The following is a 17,743-nucleotide window of genomic DNA, read 5'->3' as shown; positions in this document are numbered from 1 at the left end:
GGGTGGATGGGGAAGAAGGTGCTTTTGGTTTCTTTCCTTTGTTTCTAGCTTCTCTGGCTTGTTAGTAATAGGCAATAAATCTTACTAACTCCCTATGCTGAGTCTGTTTTGCCCGTCACGATAATTACTGCGTGATCTCCCTGTCCTATCTCAACCCTTGAGCCCTTTTCATCGTATTTTCTCCCCGTTCCTCTTTGAGGAGGGGGAGTGAGAGAGCGGTTGTGGTGGAGCTCGGCTGCCCACCCGAGTAAAACCACCACAAAGGTGCAGCCCAGCTCCTTACAGCCATGCATGGTGGCAGGACGCAGGACACTCAATGTAAGCCAAAACACAGCAGGTTCAGACTGAACGTAGGGAGAAACTTCCTCATCTTGAGGACAGCCAAGCAGTTGAGCAGGATGCTCAGAGGGGTTGTCCAGTCTCCATCCATGGAGATTTTCAAGACCTGACTGGTCTGATCTCAGGGCTGACCCTGCTCTGAGCAGCTTGGACTTGGGGCCTCTCAAAGTCCGTTCCAACCTGAATTAGGGCCTACTTTAGAAAAAAAAAAAAAAAAAAAAGAAAAAAAAATGCTGCAGAAAAGTACCTCACAGGAGTTTTGGATTGACTGTACAGACTGGGGCTGTTCCATTCACTACTGGGCTTTTATGCTAAGCATGCTAAGAATATGTACTGACCCCTGCCTTAAAAGCAGCCTTCAGTAGGCAAGCAAAATGTTTGTGGATGTATTAGTTGATTCTCAGCTTAAAAGGTAAAAGACACATTATTTTGCTTTTTTTAATATATATAATAAAATTCAAGCATCTTATTTTTATGAGAGATAAAGGTAAAAACTAACTCATTATTATGCATAGGCAATTCCCAGCCTGGGCCTGGATGAACTATTATTATTTTTGTTACTATTAAAGCAAGGGTAAAATACTGAAAAAAGCTGTGGATTTATAAAATATTAAATAAAGAGATGTGGCTATACAATCTGCAGACAGGAAATGGGTTCTTGGTATTTTAATATGCACAGTTAAGGTGGTTTACTTCTGCACTTACTTCTTTTTGCTTATTTTAAAATTATAATTCCTGGCTTTTTAATATACTCCAGTCTCTGGGCCATTTTGTGCCACTGGTTTTAGGCAAACTACCTATTGGTCTTTTTAGGGAAATCTGTTGATTTCAGAAGAAGTCAGTGGTGTGTCACAGCTCATTAAGGGACGTGTGTTTGGTACCAAGCCAGGCAGGTAGCTGCTCTCAAGACCATTGACCCCATGGAAGCAGAGTCTCTCCTTGCTGCGCCTGGGCCCTTTGAGCCCTGTTGAGTTCCCAGCTCCCCATGTGCATCCCTTCTGCCTCCCACTTCCTTATGGGAACAAACCTGTGGCACGCCCCAGGCGCGAGCCGCAGCATGTCCTCGGTCCGCGTAATTAGCAGTAAAAAAGTAGTGTTTCTGCTAAAACTTTCCATTACCTGCCTGAAGTGTCATGTACAGCTAGGCTAGCTGTAGAGAGCCAAGCAAGAAAAATGAGAGGTGAGAGGTAGGTGCCATGCATCCTGGATGAGGGGAGGGAGTAACAGAGCACTGGGAACTTAATTTGAGATCCGTTCATCGTTACTATCAATTACAGGTAGGGAGACAGCTCACTGCGAGTGAGCTTTTCAAGAGAAATTGTATGGGAATTGAGCAACTGCTTGTGATGTGCACGTTGATAACCTTCACTTCATGGGTGAAAGCAGTTTCTAGGGCCCAAGTTTCAAACCAATCTGTCTGCACACCCTGTTTCAGAACTCTGACTCATATGTGGGAGTGGGTTAAAAGTTGTGTGAATAAAGGATTTTCCCTGCTGCCTGCCTGCCTCATCCTTCAAACGTAGTTAGTGCTGCTGTGCACCAGGCAGTCTGTGGAGCAGCTCCTGAGCTACTGTGATGAACCAAGACTCGCTCCAGAGGCTTGATATTGATGCACCCTGAAGTCAAAGCACTCAGTTTTGCCTCTCTACTTGTTTTGAGGTGGCCTGCTACTGCAGTAATATTTCTGCAAGGATCCGAAGTAGGCCTTTATTGTGGACCCAACAAGTTGAATTCTCCAGCACTTCGTGCACAGTGCTTTGTTCTGCTGTTGGGTTGGTGTGTTGCTATTATCTCAGTTGGACTTTGGTTTTGACATTTCAATAAACAAAAAATCCAGGGTCACATTTGACTGAGATGATACCACAAGTTTGAATTTTCAGTCTTGCATTGATCAATTGTTGGGAATCAGCCCAGTTCTGCTCTGAAACTGTTCCCATCAGCAGTTCATAGGGGCACGGAGCATTTCTCACCAAAGAAATGAAAAGTCACTTCCAGGCATTTTCCCCCAACCACTGAAGGTCCAAAAAGTGAAACTGGGTCTCAGAATGTATTTTGTTTTGGTAGCTAGGACTGGATTCATCCGCTCACTATTTTCAGTGCTCATTCCATTGCCATTTATTTTGGGTCATTTCATTCTAACAAGGCTTGATCTGTTTACAGTGCGTCTATAGCAGCGTGACAGGGCTGCACAAGTTCATTGCTAACCAAGAACTCGAAAAAACTAGTAAATGGGGCACACACATTAATAACTTCAGAGAATAGAGTAAATTTTTATGCGCTTGGATTATTTTGGAGAGTTTTCTGAAATAACTAGGCTTTTGTGCTCTGTGGGTTGCTTTGCAGAGCTTGAAGTGATGGTACATGCTAGCCATGTGCTTTCGGAGCTGGTAGTGGTGTGCTCATTGTAGGCTTACTTCAAAGTTGAGGTACTTCAAAAGCCACTGCAGATGAGAGTTACTCTTACTCCTTAATTGAGGATCACTTTGGTTTGCATCGGTAGATATTTCCATCAGATAGATTTACGTGATTTTATTTTGTTGTTTTCGTTTTCACATTTGCTCTATGAACCATTTACATACAAATTAGATTAAGGTTACATACAAATTAGATTAAGGTTAAATAGGTCTCAGTTAAAAATGTCTTAATCAGGAGATCCTCGTCAGGCAACATAAAAGCACACGCTCGTTGCCGCGCTCACGGGTAAGCATGTTCCCATTTAACATCGTAAAGGCGACAGCGTTATTACCCCATGAATGGAAGAGCCTGCCTCTTGCTTTGTCCAAGGCGAATCGTGACGACTTCTGGTTCTCCTTATGCCAGCTGACAAAGTGACTTTCCTTTTGTGTGCATAATTAAAACCCCCGGAATTAGTGACTCGTGGAAGTGAGAAAGAAGAGCACACTGTCCCGAAAATGGCTGCACCTATCGCAGCACGTCTAAGCAGCACCAAGTAATGTTCCTGGGCACTGAGGCGTGGCTGTCTATATGCTGAAATTTTTAGCTTTCTTGAACTCCTTTTGGCCTCTGCCATTCAGCACAGTCACAAACAGTATCCAGGAGTAGTTCTGGTGTTAGCACCAGGTAAGGGCTGTTCTCCGTGGTTTAATGGCGTGGAAATAGCTGTCTGCATTCCCCTTGGCCTCGGTGCTGGAGAGCATTCCTAGACGTGTTTAATGTTCTCCTGCACAGGTAGCTATTAAGTCCTTATCGCAGATTAGAGGTGGAACCAGGAGCATTTCAGTGTGTGAGTAGAAAGTGTGACATTAATACTGCTGTTCTGGGACATCCAAAGCATACTGAGGGTTTTGTAGGAAAAAGTGTGTGTGCGCGTACACATACGCGGCATCCGAGTACGTGTGTACTGTGTGATGTTCTCTCACAGGGATCTTAATGTTCTTGAGGCTATAGGAGGGTATTCCTGTCTGGCAAAGTATTACGAAGTGGTCATACCAGAGAATGGAAAGTTTAAGAAGCACTTCTAAAAAAGGTCTCAATTTGGAAACTTGTTTCTCGAAGTTGAGTGTGTCACATCGAGTTTGACTAATGCTCTAGGTCCTCCGATCACAGCTCTCAAAACTTCATGACAATTTATGAGCCATGTTGTCAAAGAGCCGATCTCACTAAGTCCGGCCCTGCGGCTGCAGAGGCAGATACACAACCTGCTACTGCACCCTACAGTTCCCTTTCTGGGGGAAAATGCATCTGCTTCTTACGCTGCTCAGCCTACATTTTGGCCAGCGTGCAGTCAGTCCTTGTAGAGGTGTGCTCCACACCCATCTCCTCCAACACAAATCACCTCAAGGATGGCTGCCCACCACCATCAACTTTCCAAAATAATCCATCTTCTGTTGTTTGTACTATCTCATAGCTATCTAAAACCCCTGTCTTCAGGCTGTCTCCTTTTGCTGTGCACCTTCAGATTTAGCCCCATGCACTGCTACTAAATCTAGGCTCCAAAAATACCGACTCGACTTCTGTTATTTTATACCTGAATGGAAATAGTTCAAAGTTTTACTTGATGCAATAAAAACAGGAGGCAAAGTTATATTTGATGTAATAAAAGCAGGAGGCCAGAAGGCAGTGGACTGTAATAAGCATGAACGTACAAGCAGAGAGTTGCCACACGGTTATTTTTTAATATAATGTACTTACAAGAAGTATTTCTCTTAAAGGAGGTTTAAATTTATTATTCATAACGTAATGTAATTCATAAAAACATTTATGGTATGGTAACACTGGGTACCCAAGCCAAGATACCATGAGAGGCAATTCAGGCAGCCTGGATAATACTCAGACTATTAATTGTCCAGCAGTGATCTGTACTTAACAATGAAAGTGCCATCAACAACTTTCAAAGCCTTTCTCCTTGTCCGTGGCTAATACCCTTAACAATCAGTCAGAGGTAGTGGGCTGAGGCAGAGCTCAAGGCCATCAGCTCCTCCCAGCCTGCTACACGGTTCCCAGGAAACACCCTGCATTTCATTACTGCTCGCTTAGCTTGTGGTGTAATATTGTGCTGCAGGGCATTAAGCTATCATCAAAAGCAATAGACCAATTAGTGTGACTTCTTTTTCCAGGGTCGTTGTACAAGGGAGAACTGCAAGTACCTTCATCCACCAACGCATTTAAAAACTCAACTGGAAATCAATGGCAGGAACAACTTAATCCAACAAAAAACTGCAGCAGCAATGCTTGCCCAGCAAATGCAGTTTATGTTTCCAGGAACACCACTACAGCCAGTGGTAAGTTTATTTCTCTGGTGGTGTTATTGGTAAGTAAGTTAAGGTAGAAGACTATACTGACCCACAAAAGCTCTCTAAAGTAGTATCAATAAGAATAATCACCATCTGTTGATTTAGGGAACTGCTGAGATGCTAGAAATATTTTCATTTATATTTGCATTTGAAGAGATGAAGGAGTGTTGCTGGAGATTTGATACCTTTTTTTATCCTAGACTCACTTGCTTTTTTTTCTCCCTCTTTTTTTTTTTTTTCCCTTCATTCAGTTCTTGTTAGGTTTTGTCTAGATTTGCAAGGATTTTACCTATAATATCTCTGGAGGTGTAAAGTTGTATAATAATAATTTGTTAGTAAGTTATTTGAGTAGGACTGCAGAGTTCCCCTCTCAGGAGCCTGTGAATTTGAGTGGCTTCAAGCAGTATTTAATCCCAATACCAGGAAAAAAGGGTAATGTCATTCTGGGTAATGATTTCTTTCTCTCTTATAATCTGAAGTGTCCCAAAATAAGAACTGATGATACGTCCACCTACAAACTCAGTGTTTTATTTTAAGGTAATTCATATGGTACCTGGAACACTTCAAATCCAGTAGGTGACATAAAAATAGTGTCCTGCAGGAACAAGCAGCGACTTTGGGCTATACATGAAAATGATCAATTGCTGCGGGCTGCCTTTGCAGTTCAGCTCTTCGTTGCACCAGAGTTCCAAAGACACGAAATCTGAACAAGACTTTTCACATATGGTAGCTAATGATATTTTCTCAAATTGAATGCCCACTGTAAGGCACTGGAGTGAGATTTCTTTCTCTCACTTGAGGCGTCTAGAGCATTGGTATCAAATTTTGTGCTGGGCTTCCTAAATCATTTGATAGTTTATCAAAAGAAATAGGCACTTCTAATTACCATTCACTTGGCTTGTTTCAGAAATCTGCATTCAGATTATATGGTTTGGTTTCTTTTAAGTGCCTTGTCTTTCCATGGAGTGTCAAAGGAGATAAGTGTAAGCATCTCAGGTTAGGACATCTGTATTTGGCCACATTAACTGACCCCAGATGCCTGGTTTTACACTTGAAGCATCTGCCATAAGGTGGAAGGCATGAGCAAAAATGGGTGTCAGGAGTCCCTGAGTTTCAGGTACATGTTTATCAGCTTTCAGTATGTATGGAAGATGTATCTTGATATATCGTCATAATGTGTTTTGATATCTCCTGATTTTCTACTGCTTAAGTTTTCACCAAAAAAAGTTTTCATGGAATAATAAAATAATTCCACTTCTTGGTATTATGAATAAAAATTGGAAATGGCAAAATCATGCTTTTTACTACTCACTCATTTTATCATTTGAACTTTACAATCTCATTGAAGTAATGCCTTCTGTACTGACGGCTGTGATAAAAGTGGAGAGTTTTATTTCTCTGTCATGCATAAATTGCCTGATTAAGATGACTCAGCCTTGACCAAATGGATAAAATGTAGATGAAAATTCCATAGAAGTCATTTGACATGTAGATTTATTCTTAAAATTGTATCTGATACAAAGATGGTATTTATATTTTACATAACACATACTGTCCCTAAAATAGTTGAACCATTGTTTCATATAAATCTTCATTATTATGCTCGAAATAATTTAGCTCACACTTGGCATATAAACCATGCTATTTGATATCGAGCAGTTTTGATCTCTGGTAAAAGCAGAGCATTATTCACTTCTAACTCTCTAGGGCAAATAGATGCCATTTCCATACAGTTGGCTATCTTGGCTAATGTGCTGCTCTAAGCATCTTCTTGTACTAACTGAAACTCAGTTATAATTTAGTAAAAAAACAACAAACAAACAAACAAAAACTAGAAGTAAACCTCCTAGCTTGTGTGCTTTCTCTTGCATATTTTCTGCATAATTTGTGTTGTTGGCTTCCCTTCTCCAGCCAAGGGTATGCAGGCCACCTTGATGAGAAAGACTTTCCTCTTTCATTAAGTGTTTTTAAGTCTTCATAAGTTTTTCTCTAGCTATTCCATGGTTCATTTCTAGCTGCTGGCTTACTCAGGGACTTAATTTGTGACAAAGCTAATGTCAGATTTGTACTATTCCTGCAGAGTTTTGCATTTATAATTATTTATCATTATAGCTTCCCTCTCTGGAGTAAACATCATCTCTGCAGAACTAAATCACTTGCGAGTCGTGACCGTGGTTTGACCATGGTGATGTTCTGCTTCCACCCCCCTTGGAGCTGGTGGTGACAAACCCACTATTCTGCCTTGGTAGGGCTGGGTTTTAGCGTTACACAAGTGCTCTTTCTTTTGGTTTTGACTTCACTGATTTGCTCTAGGGATGCATGAAACAGATTTTTAGACCCTTATCATTCCTTCCAATCAACCTTTTTTTTTGTAAGATGAACTCAAGCTAAGGCTGAGTAATCCCTTTCTAAATATTGTGTCCAGCTGAGATTATAATATTTATTCTGCTTGCCACTGGTGACAGCTGAGCACACAAACATTTGGAAAGGTGAGACTTTTTGATGTGTGAGCCGTAGCAACTCCTACAGTTGCAGGAGGTGGCTGAATACAGCATGCAAAGAGATGGAAGTTACATGCCAAAGAGTTCATTATTTATAGTCTTACTAGAAATATGGATTTAATATAGTTAATAATGCTTCACCTGTGAAATTTGGTACTTTGAAAAAATAGCCTGTTTTCAAAGGAAAGCAGGTATTGAGAAAAAGCAATAAAGTTATGTTATTTCAACTTTTTGATGTGTAAATAAGCCTGCAATATAAGCTGGACCTCCATAGAGATTCAGGTTCACAGTGGGACTTGCTTTGCAATGGCAGCCTCTTTTCCAACAGCAGAGCTACAATGTGCCGTTCCTAGTATGCAGCTGGAATGTGTTACGTGATTAAAAGAAGAGAATATGCTGTGTGTTTTGCCAGCTGCTTGAAATTTTTTGATTAAGAAAATGAATCGGCGCCAGGGAGAACATGCAAAAGACAACTAATAAGCTCTTGATTAAGGGTTTTTTCATCTTGGTCTGTGTTTTCATTTTGCAGCCCACATTTCCAGTGGGTCCCACAATAGGAACGAACACGGCTATTAGCTTTGCTCCTTACCTAACGCCAGTAACACCAGGAGTTGGCTTAGTCCCGACCGAGATCCTACCCACGCCGCCTGTCATTGTTCCTGGAAGTCCACCGGTTTCAGTCCCTGGTTCAACTGCTACTCAGAAACTCCTCAGGACTGATAAACTGGAGGTATTGTGGGCACCACCATGACTAGAAATGCAATTCTCTGTCAGGCTGTAGCGAAGCTCCTGGAGGAGAAAAAGCATTATTTTAGAAACTATGCTTAAATATAGTTGCTCAAAGTGTAGACATCGTAACTAGACAGAATTCCTACACTTGCAGCCAATGGTAACTAAATACATTTATAAGGTAGTGCATTTCCTCAAATTTAATACAGAGAAATCAACATGAAGTTTCATCTTTCTTAAACTTCATCTCTTCAAATATACCTCAGGTTTGCATGCTCGTAAAGGTATGTTTTGGTGAAATACCTAGCAAGCACATTTTCATTGCAATATTAACTCTGTCCTGCAGTATTAATTCGGTCCTGATTTTTATTAATCAGTAGTAGGGGAATTTTTTAGCCTTGAGCTACTGATGGAGGTGTTGAATGTTACAAACCCTGGAGCAGACTGAGCAGGCAAGCCCGCAGTGATGTGCAGAGCCTCCTTGGAGCTCGTGGATCCCTGCGTGGCCAAGCTCAGTGGAATCTGTGGCCCAGGTAGTCTACAGGACATTTCTCCTTAGAAAAATCAGCTTGTCCATTCTGTCCATTTAATTATTTTTTTAAGGAGGCTCTCCACCTTGTTTGTAGACTCTCTTCCCCAGTATCAGCAAGAGGAACTGCTTCCCTAGCAGTGGAGTTGCAAGAATATAAACTACAGTTAGAAAGGGACTGAACATTTTGTGAGTCTCAGCTAGTTTAGCAGAGGAAGTTTCTTCAGTAAGAATCCTTCCCAGATGTTTTCTAAGCAGGAAAAGGAGAGACATTTGGGAATGTTTCTGTTCCATGTCCATTTAGCCACCATAACACAAAGCTACCTGAGGAACCCAATGTGCAAGGGTAAAATAGACGCATTTCCCTCTCCCAGAAGAAGATAATGGGTTTATTAAATCGGATTCACTGATCTCACCGGGGAAGGGGATGGTCCTTTCTGGGGGGGGCATGGGCTCTCCCTGCCGTTTCGGGTTGCAACCAGTGTTGTTTTGCGCATAGGTGTGCAGGGAGTTCCAGCGGGGCAACTGTGCGCGTGGAGAGACTGATTGCCGCTTTGCACATCCGGCAGACAGCACAATGATTGACACAAACGACAACACCGTAACCGTGTGTATGGATTACATAAAAGGTCGTTGCATGAGGGAGAAATGCAAGTATTTTCACCCTCCTGCACATTTGCAGGCCAAAATCAAAGCGGCGCAACACCAAGCCAACCAGGCTGCGGTGGCAGCCCAGGCAGCTGCGGCAGCTGCGACTGTGATGGTAAGTGCTGGCATATATGGCTGCTTTTCTTGACAGAAGCTCTTTGATGCCTATTTTGCTTCAATTTAATGCTGTTTGCTTATACTTTCTTTTTCCCTTTTGCTTTTTTTTTTTTTTGGTAAAAATATAAGAATTGATAAAATTGCTAGTATTGCTTGATGGGAGGAAGCGCTCTTTTTCTTCATTCCCGTATTTGAATGCTGTATTTCTATTCAAGACAGTGAAGCAAATGACACTCTATACCACTTCTGTTCTCTGCCTTGATTATATGTTAAATTTGCCCCTCGTATTTCCAAACAGAAATAAAATCGTTCAATGTCCATTGGAAAACAGGGGCAGATATGCTGGTTTAGCTCTGAAAACAGATATGCAAAAAGATATAGTTGTGGAAATTTGGAAGAAAAGGAAGAAAAGCAAAGAGACGCTTTTTGCTTCGAAGGTTGGTTGTAGAAGAGGGACCTATATTAAGATGTCATTCAGTTAGATACCTGAGCCTAACCCAGACACATTGGTCCCACCTCAGAGGAAGTGGAGAAAAACCTGCATATTCATCTGTGCTGTTCATTCTGACCCACCGCTACAGGATGAGGAAGAATTGTCCTCTGTAGATCTTTCCCCACTGCCTATGAAGTGTTGACTGTATTTTTTTGAACTTTGGTTAGGGGAGATGAGTCTCATGCTAAGAGACCTTTTTTACCTCTCCCACCGGCAAGGCAAGTTACTTGAATCTCTCTGTGATACCTTTTTATTTTCTATTAGAATAATGGTGTTAAAAAGCAGGTAACTAAAATGGGAGTAGTTAAGAAAAAGCAGAGTATAGCCAGAAAAAAAAAAAAAAAGATTGAGGTCTTTTCTATTTTCAGAAATGTTAAGCTCTTACTGAAAGCTGTTCAGACAAGTCAGCCCATCCATTTACCAGTATTGGTTATCTCTTATGGTTGCTACCAGGAAAGTTGTTAAATTTAAGTAAAGTGGTATTGATAAAATTAAATAAATCGAGCATGCAGGATTTGTCTTGGGAGACAAAATTGCTGGCAGTAAATCAAAGAATCGTTGTCCTCATTGCTGGCACTGGAGGAATAATTAAGCAGATGTGGTTTGTGGACTTGTGGGCAGTGCATACAATAGTAACAGACAATACAGTTATTCTGTGGGTAAGGAGCCTACCAGAAACACAATACAGTACAGTATATAACTACCCCAAGCTATTGTATTTAGCAAATGAGCAAAGACCAGACTTTTTGAGGAACAAAGGATAAGTTATGCAAGAAAGTAAACCTCCAAACAGAAGAAAATTTCTTAAGTTGTAAATTCTTTCTCGTATAGTTTCCCAGTTACTGTTTCACACATGATGATTTTTAGTTAAACTTTCCTGTACTTGCGGAAATTGAATACCATCTGGAAATTAAAGCAGAGGAGATTGTATTTTTATTCTAATTAGCTTCTATTGTGCAATATTTATTGACCATTTAGAGGATGTAATATTTCTAGACAGAATACTAAAGAAGAAAGGAGAGAGATGAGGGGATTCATTTTTTTTGCACTTCAGTAATGGTTGGATGGATATCCTATGATTTTAAATAAGCCGTAATTGGAGTTGCATTAGCCTCAAAGCAAGATGAAGCATCTTTGGAAAGACAGAACTGAAATGTTAGCATTCTAATGTCATGGAGGAAGAAGTATGGGACCTGTAATTCAGGGTAACTTTTTGCAGAAAAATATATACAAAATATTTTCATGGAATATTTAGACTATCAAACAGAAAAGATTCTTTTCAATCCAACTATTTTTTTTTATTTAATGTAGACTTAAAGCAATCAGATAAAGTGAATGAAAAATCACCAGAATGACAACAACAAAAAAGTGGTAGAAAAGACGCATGCCTCCAAGGCTACCCAAGAATGAACAAGAAAACTTAATTGGATCTAGAGAGAAAAAATAAGGCAGAAATATGAATGCTTAGCTATAGGACTCACTTGGAGGTTGCTCCCAGGATGAACTATGTCTAAGAGGTTTTCCTTCCTGGGGGAATTGTCTGCATTGCTCTGGTCCAGAGGGTATTCTTGTAGGTGAGTATTGTGGATGGGGTTACAGCACTGGAGGCAGAACTTATAAGACCATTGAAGGTCAATGAAGCTTGCAGTCTGGTACCAGAAAATACCCTGCCTGTATTTCTGTACACTAAAGTTTAGGAAATTTTGCTCGGATGTTTTAGGTGACCCTCATAATATGAACTAAAAAGAAAGGAGAAAGACACTGTGACAGAGGCTATAAACCACATACAGCATAAATCCGAAGCTCATTAAAAGATAGTCATCCATCATTGTACTCAGGGAGCTGCAGGTATTCATGTGGAGCATCAGAGAGCATGGAAAGTCACAGAATAATGTACAGCCTAAATTAAAATGTGAATGGATAGCTGAGGTTGGAAGGGACCTGTGGAGACTGTCTAGTCCACCTTCCCAGCTCTAATAGGATGAGCTAGAGCAGACTGCCCAGGATCATGCCTAGTTGGCTTTTGAATGTCTCCAAGGATGGAGACTCTACAACTTCTTTTGGCAACATACTCCATGATTAAATCCTGCTTACAGTAATTTTTTTTAAGTTATATTAAAACAAAATATTTTGTAGTTCAGTTTGCTCTCATTGCCTCTTATCTTGTCACTGGGCACCACTGAAAAGAGCCTGGCTCCATCTTTACTCCCGTATTTTATTATACACGCTGATGAAATCCCCCTGCATCTTTTCTTCTGAACAGTCCAAGGTCTCTCAACGTTTGCTCATATGAGAGATGCTTCAGTCCCTCCATCACCTTTGGGGCCCTCTACCGGACTACTTCTAGTACGTCCATTTCTTTCTTGCACTGGGAGCCCAGACCTGGACATAGCAAGGCATATGTGGCCTCACCAGAGCTGGGTAGAAGGGAAGGATAATCTCCTTCAACCTGATCGTGATGCTCTTCCCGCTGCAGCCCAGGACACAGCAGCCCAAAACACTGTTGGCTGCCTTTTCTGCGAGGACACAGTGCAGACTCATGTTCAGCTTGGTGTCCACCAGGACCCCAGGGACCTTTTCTGCTAAGCTGCTTTCCAGCTGGGTGGCCCCCAGCACGTACTGCTGGCTGTGGCTGTTCTTCCCCAGGTGCTTCATGTGTTATTTCCCTTTATTGAACATGAGTTTTTTCCATGCCCATTTCTCCAACCTGTCCAGGTCCCTCTGAATGGCAACACAACTGTCTAATATATCAATCACTCCTCCCAGTTTTATACCACTGTTGACTGGACTCAAGCTGGACTTTATGTTGCTGATCACAACCCTTTGATCCTAGCAGTTGAGACAATTTTCAATCCACCTCACTCTTTCCACTTATTTAGCCTATACTAAATGAGTTTGTGTGTGAAAGTGAAATGGGAGACAGTGTAGAAAACCTTCCCGAAGTCAAGAGAAACAACATCCATTGCTCTCTCCTCATCTACCAAGCCAGTCTCGTAGAAGGCTATCAGGTTGGTTAAGCACAATTTCCACTTCATAAATCTGTGCTGGCTAGTCCCCATCAATTTCTTGGCTTTCATGTGTTTGGAGATAGTTTTCAGGAGGATTTGCTTCATCACCCTCCCAGACATTGAGGTAAGGCTGACTGACCTGTCATTCCCTTCTTTCCCTTTTTGCAGATAGGAGTGTCATTTTAGTTTCTTTCAGTTTTCAGAACTTCCCCCAGTCATAATGACCTTTCAAAGATAATTAAGAGTGACCTCTCAGTGACATTGGCCAGGTCCTTTAGCGCCCATAGGTACATCTTATCAGGTCCTGTGGACATCCAGTTTGTTTAAATGTTCCCTAACCTGATCCTCTTCCAACAAGGGTAAATCCTCCTCACTCCAGACTTTCCCACTGTTCTCAAGGACCCGTGATTCCCATAGGCCAGTCTTACCAGTAAAGACTGAGGTGAAGCAGACGTTCATACCTCAGCCTTTTCTGTGTCTTGTGCCACCAGGTCACCTGCCCCATTCAGCAGCAGTCTACATTTTCCTTAGTCTTCCTTTTGCTGCTGATACACCTGTAGAAGCCCTTCTTATCACCTTTCATGTCTCTTGCCAGATTCAGCTCCAGGTGAGAATTGACAATCCTAAACCATCCCTGCATGCTGAGGCAGTGCCCCTATGGGTCATCTCTTCACTTCTTGTGTGCTTCTCTTCTTTACGTTTAAGTTTAGTTAGGAGCTCCTTGCTCATCCGTGCAGTTGTGTGTATCTTGCTCATATTCCAGGATGCATTATAGCATCCAGATGTGACATACAACGGAAAAATATTATGCCTCAGACTGTTTGATAATTTTTATTATTATCTTTATTTGCTTTCCATAGCATTTTCCTATCTAGTCTGTAACTGTTTATTTTTGGTTGTTAGTTATGTAGGAGCTTAAATGTTGAGGAGTTTAGCTGACGGAACAGAAAGAATGAAAAGAAGCTTTTACCATCAGGACAAGATGAAACATAAAGGTGGGAGAGAGGAGTGGATAGGCAGTCTAAAAGCTTGCAAAGAGGGGGAGACTAAATGGAAACAAGGTGGAAGGTCTAGAAACAGATCAATTTTAAGCTTTTGGGTTGAACTTGGTATGGAAGATGAGAGGAAAGCCAGCAAAAAGCCTCAAGGTAGGGAGATAAGGGCAAAAGGGCATGGAGAAGAGGTGGAGAAAGGCAATCAGAAATACAGAGATAATAAGTAAACAAGTGAGATCGGATAATACCTGGTTTGGGATAATAAAGGTAATTAACTGAAATGCTCTACTCTTATTGATGTTGGTTTGAATTTGTGGGCTTCATCATCACATAAAGCTAAATTCACTTCACCTCCATGTAGACTTCCATCGGTAGTGGATGCAGAGTGGGTCTGAGGCTGTGTTAGTTTAGCGGAGCGATGTCCCCCGTGGTGGGTACCACACGTCAGCGGCACAGCGCAGCACCATGCTTAGATGCAAGAAGGCTATCCACATCCTCACTTGGCATCAGGTGTTTCTTGTTATATCCAGATCTTGACCCAGACAGATGAGCAGATCCTGTAGATTAGGTATATAAAATCCAGAAATGTGCTGCAGGAGACTTGAGGAGGGAGCCAAGGGAAGCTTCGTGCAACGTAGCTGCAACAGAGCTGTGAATGAGGAAAGCAAGGGCTATCCTGCAAAATACTCTCTTGGCACTAGCTAATACCATGACCATAAGCTATTTGTAGGTGTTTTGTGCCTTGTCCTCTTTTTTATACTTTCGTTCCACATTTCCACATACTGATATCAAGATGGACATAATTGGCGTATCCTAAAAAAAAGCTAAATATCAGCATATGCTTGTAAAAAAATGAAAAAATCTGATTTATAAGTAAATGTCCTTTCTTTCTGAAGGTTTGTAAACATTATTTGCACTACAAAACTCAAAAGTAATATTTTATATGAAAAAAATTTAAAGAATGTCATCGTATCAGCCATAGGTTTAATCTTACAATGAAAATATACATAAATTTATATGTCTATTTACTATGCCTACATATTTTCTTTAAAATTTTTTAATAATGTTGAGCTAGTATCGTAAGTCATACTTTAATGTTCACTTTTAAGCCGGGAGCAGTGTTTTCACTCCCTGCTCCCCAAGCTGGTACTGAAGGTTGTAGTGAAATTTAGAAAATATGTTTTAAATTCTGAAAGGCTGTTTTTTTCCTCTCAATGTAATGTGGTAAGTCACAAGGAAAAAAAATCTACAAAAGTGACCCATTTGTAGGGAAAAAAATAAGGAATTAATGATAAGTTAGTGTAAGACATATTATATATTCTGTATTGGAAGAGGAGAACCTCTCGTTTTGAATCCCAAACTTACTGAATTATGTGGTTTCATTACCTAAGACCCTCACCTTGCAAGCTCAAGCATCGGTAGCGTTTGTAATGCATTACAACTTTCCCTAGTCCTTTTGATTTGAAAATTCAGTGTTCAAAATTGATTTTGTTTGCAAATTTGACTCAACTAACTTATCAGAAATTCTTGTAGGAGTATCCTTAAAACTCTCTGCATCTCTGTGAAGTGTTTATAAATGCTTAATAGTGTCTGCAAGCTGCTGTTTTACTCAACTTTCCTGAATTTCAAACATCTATATTTTACTCTCTTATATGCTTTTAACTAAGGTATAGTAGATGCGTTTTTGCTTCAGTACTAATTCGAAAGTGTAATATTCATTTCTTTAGAAGACATTTTTGTTGTTGTGCATGCCTAGTGTTTTTTGTATGTTGTATATTGCATTCAGAATATTTTTTTCCTTCTCACCTATCCACAATGCAATGCCGTTCCCATGACGCACCTCTGCTTGCTGTTTACCTGTATGTTAATTCGCTTGACTCCCATTGGCCCACTGCCATCATGTGCTCGCTGCCTGTTATTAAAAGACTCAGTCGACTGCCAAAGCAATGAAGCGACCTCTCGAAGCAACTGTAGACCTGGTACTTTGACCTTTCACCTTTTGCTTTGCATGTAGCTTTTTTTTTTTTTTTTTTTTTTTTCGGAGAAGCAACTAATGAAACTTGTACCGCTTTCTTTTGAACATCAACCGGAAATGATTTCACATACTCTTAATTTACCGGAAACTCGGTACCGTATTTATCCATCTCATTCTCATACGTAATAAACGCAGACGATTTAGTTTGGTTCCTAACATGGTTTCATTTTTAAATACCTCCTCATAAAAAGTCGAATTGAGATAAAACTGCTTTTGTAATTGAAAACGCTTAACATAATCCATTAATCTATATAATAATAGGAAACAATACTTAAATTAAAAGAACATACTTGGCAATGAAACACAAGTGGTTTTTTCTCCCTATAATATTTGAAAGCCTATTTAAAGGAAATGCCATTTTCGTTGCTTTAAAGGCCTTTCTTTTCAGTAGTTGTGCTGCTACAGTTTTAGGTTAATAGTACCATGCTTTTGCTATCAATAACAAAATTTCACTCATTTTACATTGCTGTGCTTTGAGTTAATATGCATGGCAAGGCATCTTTAGCCGCTTTAAAAATAATAAGTTTTTGTACTTTTGTATATGTTGCAGACAATGCCTTAGAAATTACGCCATTTTAACTAACTTTCTTATTTACAGGCCTTTCCTCCTGGTGTTCTTCACCCTTTACCAAAGAGACAAGCACTTGAAAAAAGCAATGGTGCCAGTGCCGTTTTCAATCCCAGTGTCTTGCACTACCAACAGGCTCTTGCCAATGCTCAGTTGCAGCAACATGCAGCGTTTATCCCGACAGGTATGTTGCACCTGCACTGACCCCAGGTTGTGTAGGGTAGCCTCTACGTCAGCCAGTTGCGCTTAAGGAAAGGTTTTATTATGCTCCCCGCCCTGCTTGAGATGAGGCCTGCATAGTTATTTCCACGCTGGTTTAATTCCTTCTGCAAAGTGTGAGGGTTCAAGCTGAAATCCCGGCACGCCGTTAGGCTGCTTTCCATTTTCATAGCCTCCTTCATCATCGCCCACAGTTCGCCCTTTTTTCTTACATCGATTTGGCTGTATTTTGACTTCACCTGCTAGAGCTTTCCCAGGGAATGAGAGGGCAAAACACTGCTGGGAAAATGCTGGGAAAAGCGTAGTGCTTCGGAGATGCCTCGTGTGTCCCTTCATGGCCCCTCCGTTGCTGTTCTGCAGCAGGGTGAGAACGAGTGCACCAGCATGGGCCTTCTGCTCATACCTGCACAGGAGCATCCTCAAAACAAATTGCTCCCTGCCTCGGCACTAAAGGGGCTTGGAGGCATCAGGTTTGTTTTCATGGCCTTCCTTTTGACACGCTACCAGTACTTTTCCTAGCATTTGCAGCTAATAGTTGAGGTTGTAGTTCTTCGTCCGGGCAAGCCAAAGGTGAGAGGACGCGCTTTGCATGTCAGTGAGCGGAAGTCTGTGAGATCCGACCATCCAGAGGCTTGAGCTGCACCACGGTGCTGGTGCTGGGGCTCCTCCTCAACACCATGAAAGAAGGAGTGCACTTGGTATTTGCATAAACAGTGACACCAGAATCTCTTAAATTATGTCAGTCGCCCCTACTCCGAACTTTCTGCAGCTGAACATCCTCTCTAAGGAACGATGTGATGTGGTCTGC

At 41.1% G+C, this 17,743-nt stretch overlaps 1 protein-coding gene across 11 annotated transcripts in view; it reads left to right on the top strand.

Annotated features, from left to right (window-relative positions):
* The window catches only part of MBNL2 (muscleblind like splicing regulator 2), a 111,073-nt gene that overhangs the window by 71,263 nt on the left and 22,067 nt on the right, over positions 1–17,743 (top strand). For 6 of the 11 annotated variants that reach the window (XM_035557016.2, XM_035557019.2, XM_050711036.1 and 3 more), the window contains 4 exons: positions 4,917–5,081; positions 8,124–8,324; positions 9,352–9,615; positions 16,747–16,900. In XM_035557016.2, the coding sequence (XP_035412909.1) occupies positions 4,917–5,081; positions 8,124–8,324; positions 9,352–9,615; positions 16,747–16,900 (784 nt within the window). Of the gene's footprint in view, positions 1–4,916; positions 5,082–8,123; positions 8,325–9,351; positions 9,616–16,038; positions 16,093–16,746; positions 16,901–17,743 lie in introns of all 11 variants that reach the window. The other 5 variants (XM_050711031.1, XM_050711032.1, XM_035557008.2 and 2 more) reach the window with 1 other exon arrangement.

The sequence above is a fragment of the Cygnus atratus genome, chromosome 1 (assembly GCF_013377495.2).
Source record: "Cygnus atratus isolate AKBS03 ecotype Queensland, Australia chromosome 1, CAtr_DNAZoo_HiC_assembly, whole genome shotgun sequence".
In the NCBI taxonomy this organism is placed as follows: Eukaryota; Metazoa; Chordata; class Aves; order Anseriformes; family Anatidae; genus Cygnus; species Cygnus atratus.
This window is presented reverse-complemented; position numbering and strand designations above follow the sequence as displayed.